General features: G+C 40.6%; 1 protein-coding gene across 1 annotated transcript; it reads right to left on the bottom strand.

The window, feature by feature from the left end:
- Positions 1-8,875: 8,875 nt before the first annotated feature.
- LOC6619319 lies at positions 8,876-9,956 on the bottom strand. The gene has a single exon (XM_002043500.2). The coding sequence runs from the start codon at positions 9,876-9,878 to the stop codon at positions 8,982-8,984; it is 897 nt and encodes a 298-aa protein (XP_002043536.1). The 5' UTR covers positions 9,879-9,956; the 3' UTR covers positions 8,876-8,981.
- Between the last annotated feature and the right edge of the window lie 949 nt (positions 9,957-10,905).

Genomic DNA, 10,905 nt, shown 5'->3' with positions numbered 1-10,905 from the left:
AAATATGTTGGGAAACACTCGGACAGGGTGGACCGTTTAGATGGTTAAGTGTTGGGTTTGGGGACTTTGGACTTTTGCAAACTGTGACAAAGCCTAAATGAGATTAATAAATTGGTATTTTTTATATGAGCGTCTCATATGCTGAGCTCTAACAAGCAGTCGAAACGGCATCGAACAAAACTGTGGTGTAAAATGTAATATAAATAAATCGCGTTCTAACTCGGAAATCGATGACGCAAGTTTTCTCAAAATGGACCAAAATTTTTGGTCAAAATATGTCAAGTGGATTTAGTAATGTCCACACACGGTTTATAATCATACTCCACTCTATTTCGGTTTTCAATATTTGTTGTAAAGTATAAAGTATGCCTAGCAAACCAACGTTAATCACAATAAATGAGCCCCATTCCAATGACAGTGTCCTGCAACTTAAGCCTTGCAAGAGACACTTGGACAAATGAACATTTTCCAAAAAAACAGCCTGGTTGAGTGACAATCGGCATGGCAGCCAGCAATGTCCAGTTTTAGAATGTTAAGATGACAAACGGCAAGCGACTCTGTGACAGAAACTCACAAGCACACTGCTGTGCAACTCTGTATATCCGAACACGTTTATTCGTCAGAAAGTATTTTTAGGTTTATGCAACAACTGCCAAGAAACTTTGTTGGCGGATGCATCTTCGACAAGTGACAGAGGAATCAGGCGGAGGCGACAGAGGAGTCAAACGACAAATTGCTTGATAGACCGGACTATATAGAAATAGATATTCGAGTCGGGAACGCTACCTACAGAACAACTCCTTTTCGCCCAACCCAGTACTTTATGGGTTCATCACTGGCAGGTAAAGGCTGTTATGAAATGAGCAAAGTCCAAACTAGCAAAAGCTTTTTGTAATTTCTTGTGGTTATGTACGTAAGAAATATTTTATTTTATTCCAAGGCCCAGCTCTCGAGTGAGCAGGCATGCACGTACTGGCCGATAAAAGCCTTTAAGTCTCGTTTTTGAAATATAAAATAAATATTGGACATTTTCCTCTCGTCCTATCTGTCAGCTGATGACAATGACAGGCATACAAATGCATTTAATTGTGGGTCACAGGTTTTACGGTTGACTTGGACTCAAGATACTTGCCAGGTCCCCTTAGTTCGTTATCTTAAAGAAAGCACAGCAGTCATTCATCTGGGGCAATTTATTCAAAAAAATAGTCCTTGACGCAATGACATGAGGCATTCACATAAGAAAATCTGTGTTTTTAGAATACCAAATAGTTAACTTCCTTCCATCAATGCATTGCTTTATATACATAAAGTAGGCAATTAAACGCAAATATTTTTATATATTAATTTTTCTTTTTAATTAGGATTATATTAAGTATACATATGTCCGTGAGACGGTCCGTATGAACGTCGAGGTCTCAGGAACTATAAAAGCAAAAAATTAGACATGCAGAAGATTCCAAACATATACGCATCGAAGGCTTGTTTACTGACACACTAACACACTACAGGCACACTAACGCACACAAACCGCCCAAAACTGCGACGCCCACACTTTTGGGAAATGATTTACAAAATTTTGGCCACGCCTCTTCTAAGACCCTCAAGCCACACAAAACTCCCACACCCTCATATTTTAGAATTTTTTTGAGTTGTCCTTTTTCCCCCATATCTAACGATTACTAATAAGAATGTTGAACTAAATATATTGTGTTCTCGCGATCTTTTGTGCTATAAATAAATAATTTGTCAATGGTACTTTTAAATGGTCGATGGTCTGCATAACAAGGCCGTGGAATCAATTGAAATTCAACTTAAAGCTTTGTGAGCATTTTTATAAAATACGATGAGTACAAAAATGCTGTAAAGCATATGAAACTGACCATTTAAGATGTGTGTTTCAGTATTAGTGTTTCGGCTGGTCATTAAATGAGCGACAACTTCGACTGGCGGCATCATTACACCAGCATTAATATATCACATGACCAAAAGAGACCCACCCCCGGTATTTTTCACGCTGTCCACCATAATTGGCAAAAATTAATTAAATATTTTTCAAATGAATGATTCAGCGTTACCGCGGTGTCCCAAGAGGGTGTGGTGCGGAACTGGTTGGCCAACAACAGGGAAAATTCGTTAGCCCATAATACTCCGGACCCACAGAAACATCAGATCAGCCGCGGCGGGCCCCACTTAAATCTGAAATGCAGGACTGCATTTGAATTATGTCAAATCCATTTTGTTTTAATGAAACGTTGATTGTTTCGCAATTAATTTTCTATTGTTTGACAGTAATTATTATTTTATTATAATTTATACTCGAATTGTTTTGAAGGACAATGCCAAATATAATACTCGGGCTAAAGTTAAACGTAGACGAAATTTGTACATATTTTGTCTGTATGAATAATATACAGAGAAAAAACCAAGTTAGTTTCGTGTAAATATAATTCGTCTCAGGTTTTAGCGCTCTTATATATTAAATATATTAAACGTGAATGTAGTAATCGTGACTGGTTATGTGTTTCGACTCCGGTCACCGCCATCTTGAGTATGGACCCATAAATCGCTTGCATTGGTTCGTCTTCGTCAGTTAATTTAAAACATGTCAGACAACTCCGACAAGTTTGGACAATTGATTGACGTTTTAAAAGTTTAGCACAGAAGGCGTTCTTGCATCAGCAACAACCACACGTGCAACATGCAGCTCCGAGCAGGTTCTTCCTCCTCCGATCCCTTCCTGGCCCAGACTATCAGACTGGACAACGACCAACTGTTTTCCGCCCGACCAGAATATCCAGGGACGTTTTGGAATTGCAAAGAGGCCAAGCTCCGACAAGCCTGGGCCAAAGTAATTTATTTATTTTCCATTTGTCTTGACGATGAGCAAACGAGCCAAGTGATGGCCTGATGGCTTGGCCTCGCTTCGATGAATGGCGTTGGCGTTGGAATGGCCTGTGCGGCCTGGTTGGGCTCGGATTCGATAGCAATGGTCAGGGCAAGAAACGGGCTCCACAGAATGGATGGGTGAGAGCCATGCCGTTAAAGATGGGAATACATTTCATTTTTGGCTGTGCACTTTTCGTATATAGTCGGATGCCTTTGGAGACTGAGCTGTAAATAGCGAGACGATGGCGACTGTGACTTTGATGATGTTGTAATTTTATGATTTACTCGTATAAACAGATTCGTTCAGATTCAAATTAACAAAAAATCATGGGTGACACAGTATAATTTCTTTACGTATCAGTGTTAGTGGACTCAGTGTTCCCGGACTACCAGATACCCATTACTGAGCTAGTGGGAATGCAAACACGAAATAAGATAATTTTTTGGATGTCGATAGATATTGGGTGAGAAATTATTTAAAATTTTTTTAATAGTGTGGGACCCACACTGTGGGTGTGACCGCTTTGGCCGATTTGCCGGTGTGAGAAGGGGCGGGGTCAAAGGGTTTTTGATATACCGAAAGAAATTGCTGAGTCTCAACCTTCTAGCTTTTATAGTTTCATACGGACAAACGGACAGAGCGACACAACAACAAGAACAATAGATATGGAGACTCTGATGATGATACGTATCGCAATTCGCTTCATTCTGATGAAAAGAAAATAATAAGCATATAGATTCAAAGGGCCAAAGTTAGCTCATACTGATCATAAAGTGTGTATTTGCCATTCAGTCAATTAAATAGTATTAAAATATGCCCTTAATAAAAAAGCATTTGCAAATAGTATTAGCAGTCTCGAATATTAAAATACACACCTTAACTTTTTAGGGCCTATATAAATAAATACGGCGCCTAGCAAAACATCTGTGAATGAGAACATCCCGCTTGAAACCCCTTCAGAATTTGTCTCTATCTGCGCTCTTTTTCGATTCAAACGTCTGAGGTGGCAACCCATGCATCGCGATGAGAACCTTCTCCCACTTCATCAAAGTCGGACGTTGTTGAGCTTGAATACAGTTCAGGCTGCGCCTCTTTGAGACCCAGGGCCCCACACACATCCATCCATCTATTTTGGAGGACGACAGCTGCAGAAGATTGGCCTCGCCAATGGTACGGGAGTATCCAAGGACAACCGAAGGCGCTCGACGATGGATTATGAAGCTTCCGTTCGTTGCAAGGAAGCGCAGCGATGCCAGCGTCATCGTCATCAAGCTGGACATCGCATCGCGTTGTTTACTCGAGTCCGACGATATCCTTCTTGTTGCTTTGTTATTTTTCATGTCAGTCAAAGAATTGGCAACGGACATGGCCGATGAAATATGTTATACATATATAGCGATCGAACGGCGGGGGACAAACTCGGTCATGGAGCACATTGCATCAATATTGAAACGTCAACATCAAACTTGCCCAACGGCCAAAGGGCGATGGCAGAGAATAGACAAAGGACGTTGTGCAGGATGCTGCCTCGACCCAAAAAGCTGATGAAGAGTTCACATTTTTCTTTGTATGATTTGACGAATGAGCTGTCATCTTGCATTGGAAACTTGTCCGTATATCTGCCCATTTTCTCCCTGGACAACTCAGAACAGCTGATGGCCTTTATAGTTGTATTCCTTTTTCGAACAATGTTGAAGGCAAAAAGTTGCTCACCATTTCGTTTGATGCTTCGTTAAGGAATATAATCAAAGGCTAGAGAGAGGAAAGGTCAGAAAGGATCAGATTGAACTCATCCTTCAACTCATTCAACTTATTAGTGGGTGACACGGAATAATTCCCTATTCCTTTGGACTTACTGAGGTGCTTACTCGTGGAGTAACAATATATTATGTGAGTTTCGATGGCCTGTAATACTGTCTTCCACGTATCGTTTCCGGTACTATATATTCAATAATAATACAACAACAAGTAAACTGACTTAGGAGTTCGACATAGCCACCAAGTAACTCGCAAGAAACCTTAAAATGAATACAAATGTCGCTCACTCTTCTCAAAGGGATTCAACCAAAAAACGTTTTCTAAAATCGAACTGATTGTGGGAATCGCACAAGCCCTACCAACCTTCGCCTCAGAATGTTTCGCCTTTTCGGATTATTGATGGCAGGGGATATTTTTTATTGATGTCCAGACACTCATCACGGCTTCTTGCAGCCGGCAGACGCTTCTTGTCACTCTCACGTTCCGTTTCTGGAGCCCTCCGCTCCCGCAAATGGCCATCAAAAATGATGCGATACTGTTTTCAACTTTCGGACGACAAGGCCACCGGGCTGAGGAAAATTCAAGAGATATTTGCCAGTGGGAATGGTGTCCGTGAGCAGGAAAAGAGTTTTGTAGTGACGTACGTTTGTTTGAAAAATGCACAGGACATTACCAGGAGCTTCTGCTGCTTGGATCCGTGATGTATGACGACTGGGCCGCGGAGTGGGAGGTGCTATGACTCCAAGCGCCAGCTGCTCCATCACACCGTTGGAACTGTCCTTGCGGAGGAAAGGACTTTGCTTTCGTCATCTTTCGGGGTCCTGACTGACCGTCAGCCCTGGCTCGACGTTCTGCTAATGGCTTCGGTCCATTATCTCGTCATGTTTGTTACGAAATTTAATTACTCTTATTTATTTTTCACTGCCCGTTCTCATCTGCATCCTTGTTCGCGTCCTTGCCCTGCTCCGGTTTATGATTTTCAGCTTGGTCAAAAAATGCAAAAGCAAAAATTAAACGTGAAAAAATGAAATTAAAAATACTTTTTGCAAAAAGCGTCCTTAGGGCACTTCCCTGCGCCCCTTTTCTTTCTGAGGTCTCATGCTTTGCCATCGTCTAAGGTTTCGTCACTTGAGCTCTCAATAAAAGCCCTCCTTTTTTCTGTTGACTGGAGCTAGGAGTTCCGGGGATGGGTCATTTGGATAAAATCTAATAAAACGTTTTAAAAATTATGTTTGTCATTGTTGACAAGTTGCCGTTAGACGGATATATAGATCTTAGGGTTAAATTAAAAATCATTTCTTATATGTATTAAAAGCCAATGATATCAATGATAGGTTTACTTCAAATTTACAATAATTAAAGCCCTCAAAAATTGATTCGCAAATGTCGGAATTTTGGATTTGGCAAATTTCGAGCTAAAAACAAATCGTTTATTTTTTCTATCCTGGTGGAGATTGTTTCTTACTAAAAGACCTTAAAGGAATTGATAGCGAGTATGTCCTCAGATCCCTGAACACTTCCCCTCTTTAACTTGCAGTCGTCGAACAATCCTTTTGAAATTAAATGCCCCACGGAGATGCTGACTAAGGAAACTGTTCCATTGACCGGCGATGGAAGATGGAATTCATTCTGCTCTCCTGCAGCCCCGTGCATGTCCATCAATGCTTTTGTCTTTCGGTTTTGTTTGCACACGCCACTTCTTGCACAAAATCTTTGCAACCCCAGTGGCAGCCTCTTAGACCTGCCACGCCCCTTTGGCAACGCAACCGCCCTCGCCCACGCCCACTGGCATCCCTGCAGCTGTCAGTCAATGTGTCGTGTCACAGTGTCTCTCCATCTGTCTGTCACTTGCATGTCTGTATGTCTATTCTATGTGACACCAGGCGAGCGAATTTCCAACTCCTCCGGCCACCGACTTGCGAGCTTGCTGGATGCCAGCTCGGTTTCTTGCTTTCCTGCTTGCTTTCTTGCTTTCCTGCTTACTTGCTTGCTATCCTGGCAGGATGAGGGCGGGAAGGGGGAGCGAGGAGCCTCGGTGAAGGATGTTCTGCAAGCGATGGATGGATTTTTGGATTCGGAACTTGCACTTGGATTACAAGTCTGATTTTGATGCGTGCATGTTTGTCCCGTTTTCAGTGCAATGTGGAAGGGTGAGGGAAGGAGGGACCACTCGCAAGCGCACTGCTAAAAATTAATTAGGCATTAATAATTAAAAAAAAAAACTACTTCAAAACTATCTAAGTAACTAAGTCAATTAGACTTACACAAAGGCTTATAAGTTGCTTGATTACCATAAACTAAATTACAATTTGCTTAATTAACTAACTAAAAGTGCTATTATAGAAAATTGATCCTTCTATATAAGATATAATTATTATGTCATCTTGTATATTTATATTCACTCAAAATATGACTCGCTATGCAACTCTAATAGCCGAGGTAATCTTAAATGGCGTTGTTTTAAATTTAACTACTTTCTGTAGTCTTTTTAAAACACAAATGTACTCCTCCGGCTAGAAATACTGTATTTGAAATATTTTCTATTTTTCGTTATTTAAATCTTAGAATTACATGTGTATGTATAAATGAGCATGTGAAAAAGAAACTAGACTTCAGGGTTCATATATTTTCTTCCGTGTAATGGCCCCAAAACCCTTCTCTATTATGGGTCAACCTCACACAAACACGAGAGGCTGGGACGGTATGGGAACATTCAAGTTCTCTTATGCTTTGTCTTCGTGTTCTTTTATTATTTTATTCCCTGGCCTTGTTTTAATTCACAGCGTCTGCTGCCGCGTCATCCTTCTGACTCGACTTTGTCTTCGTGGCAGTATCCTTCTCCGTCTCCGGCAACATTGTCTCAGTCCGCATCCTTGGCAAGGATGCTCACTCACAGACACATGTGCCTGAGGAAAGAGGCATGTGCCTGTAAGTGCAAGGCAGTGGCTCTTGTTGTTGGGTTGTAAGTGACATTCGCAATTTTCAAAACTATTGAATGAGTGACAAGTTTTGCAGACACGATTGAAACTGACAGTTAGCTCGAGACTCGGAAAGCAGTGACTTGCATTGAATATGGGCGTGCTAGATGGGTCTTCAAATGTCTTAATGGAAAGCTCCAACGATCACTGAATATGGATCAAAGCTTGGGCTTTAATAAAGGGAACATTTTTTCTTTGTATACGATTTGTTGCTCCTTTAGCCTGTTAAATATTTACACGTTTCCACGTATTTTTGTCACCTGGTGCTCTGGGAATATTAGGGTATGTTAGATTCGCTGAATTGTATGGCAGCAATCGACCATTTCTGGTTTTCACTGAATGGATTCACAAATAAAATTTCTATTTTAAAAGACTTCATTGGCCGTCGGACAGGTCCTGATGCAGCTGCCAATAATGACGCTACCAACTCGATAAACTCGGTGACTCACTGGCCATTAACAATTTCATTTATTTTGTCACATCGGGCGAGTGAGTTGGGCTTGGTCTGTCGGGGACATTCGACCCAGTCTGTCTGTCAATGTCAACATCAATGTCACTGCGTCCTGGACCAGACATTTTGACAAATAATTCAAACCGCATTTTATAATGAATTTCCCAACGCCCTGGTAAGGATGAGCTGCCCAGAGGAGGGTGGGACTGCACCTGATAAGCCTTTCCCCCTTATTGGGCCAGATACATGCGGAAGATATATGAGGAATAAATTCCAAGAGAGAAAAAACACTAAACTGATAATTACACTGACGAGCGGGCTTTATTTTTGGATTCAGGCCTTAAGTGCCCAAAAGCGACGACTTGGCGTCACTCATACGCTCATCATACTCCCATAAAGAAAATGATTTTATGGGGCAGATGCTTGTGGTGAGTCCGGAATGCTGTGCGATCGTAAATTTATTCGGTCATGCCTGTATCAGATTACCAAGTTGAAAGTAAGTATTGGCTGCAGAGCTAGAAAACATTCTTACAGTCCGGCAAGAATAAACAAAACAATAAGTAAGTAAAAAGTAAGCGAAAAGATAACAGACCAACCATTTAACATTTCCCATTGTAAAAAAAATTTTTTTTTTAAATCGAAGGCAAAGTTAGTCACGCTGCGCCGACTTATTTCGCAACCTGATTCAAAAAACCTGTGTTCATTAAGACCCCCAAAAAGTCAATATCCGGAAGAGAAGAAATATTGTTATAACCGCTGACAGCTGCAATTATATTGCCACGCATCATGAACGTTAATAACCATAAAAACACCCAAAATAACTTTAAATTTTGAATCTGCCAAGCACCTTTGCGAAATCGGATGGAAGTGGAAGTCGTGGTCGAGGATTTCCCAAGTCATTCCAATACTAAGCATCCAAGAAGAAGACGGCTGCGTGCTCCTCCTTGTAATCTTTGATGTATGGCAAAATTTGTCCGGCAATAGGAAATACAATGGATTTGAAATTGTCATAGATACGTAGGGTTTCGAAGTGAAAGCCGTTTTCAACTATCACGTAATTTTTCTGAGCCTTGTGCGGCCTTAAAATTGGCGACAAGTCCACGTTGGCACAGTTTAGAAAAAAATAGGATGAGCTGAGGGCCGCCACGAGATCGTAGCATCCAGTTAGCGTTTCGTTCCAAATGGAGACGGATGCAAAGGCCAGTGATTCGCACTGACATATGGCAATGGCCTCCTGGTTATTGCGGAATGTGTGAAATGTTACTATCCCAGTTGGGTAACTTCCCAGCTTATCGTGCGTACAGTCACACACAAAAGTGGGTGAAGCCAGTGGTGGGGCAACCTCAGAAATGCAGGCCCTTATTATGTTCAAGTTGGAGGTGTGGCATTTCTCCAGTGCTGCCAGATAGCTAGGATGCTCGGCCACAAACTTACTAAGAGGATGTAGCTTAGACAGGATTCTCTCGACGATCTCCCCCCGAATTTTCTCTTCAACCAGAACCATGGCCACCGCATTCGAGGCAAAGGGATTATGAGCCGACTCAATAATAAAGTGCAGTGCACTGTTGATGTCGCCTTCTTCAAAAATAATCATCAGTTGGGGAGATGAAGTGGCATCGTGTCCTGTACGCCGGTCAGCTTCCGATGCCATTTCGATGACACTGTGATCAGGAGATCTTCCCTCCGGGTTATGGACCATATCGTAGGTGATCACATGATCCTGTGACAAAGACTCATTGTGCTCCGACTGGGATGGATGCTCGGAATCAACTGAACGCGGAAAGTATTTAGTTGTATCGAACATAGCTCATCCAAAACTTCACTATAATGTAATAGATTTGTTTTATATATTTTGAGATTCGAATTGTTGAGATTTATTTGATTGGCAACGCGATTGCATATGATTAAATAAATCATTTCTGACACACTTTAGTATTTCAATTATATCATTTTTATTAAATTCAGGAATTCTAATATTACTTGGGTACTCATACGCTCAATGCGATACACTCTGCATCCTAACCATTGGCCCCTTCCATCCATTGCCACATAGAGGGAATTCAAAAGAGCAACCATAACCCTCGGTGCCCTTTATTTGTTAATCGCTTAATTTATGATCAAATGCGAGAGTAAAATTAAAATATCACAAACAGATACAAAACACCATAGTATTTAGCCATCGTCCAAATAGAAAGCCAAAAATGCATTGGATTTGTTGAAATTAGCATTAATAATTATAAATATTTTGCCAAAATATTGCAATTTTTATTTTGCATTTGAACTACACACTTTTTGAATTACAACAAAGAGCATACGATTATGGAATAACAGAACAGAGCCAACAGCGACAATTAAAATATTTAAAGCCACAGAAATATTTTTTCGCATGGCTCATTGGCGAACTGAAAAACCTCAACAAAAACTGCATAGTAAATTTCCTAGCGAGTTGAGGGACATCTATGTGGACATCAAGTGCAGCAACAATACAGCCATGTACGGAACGATAATTTTGCTAACGATGACCATTTACATATATCAAGAGTAATTATAATAAAATGCCGAAAATAAAATTAAAATTAATATAGAAAGCCGATTATAAAATCATGTTTATACCTACAAACAGTTATCGCACACACTCTCATTCAATGTAGCAAAAACAACTGTCAAAAATAGCAAATCCCATAAATCAACAATGAAATTTTGCCAGAAAAAAGGAATTGAAACACAAATAGAAAAAGAGAACAAAAATTTGAATTTATGTGGTAGGCCAATATTTCCAGCTTCGAATATTTTGTCAATTTGCGTAGACCTCTATTAAAATAATTCTCAAA

Source organism: Drosophila sechellia, chromosome 2L (genome assembly GCF_004382195.2).
Source record: "Drosophila sechellia strain sech25 chromosome 2L, ASM438219v1, whole genome shotgun sequence".
Taxonomy (NCBI): domain Eukaryota; kingdom Metazoa; phylum Arthropoda; class Insecta; order Diptera; family Drosophilidae; genus Drosophila; species Drosophila sechellia.
Note: the sequence above shows the minus strand (reverse complement) of the source record. Positions and strands in the feature narration are given on the sequence as shown.

Bases quoted from the DNA above. Each gene is read 5' to 3' on its own strand.
- LOC6619319 (XM_002043500.2), bottom strand. From the start codon at position 9,878: ATGTTCGATACAACTAAATACTTTCCGCGTTCAGTTGATTCCGAGCAT.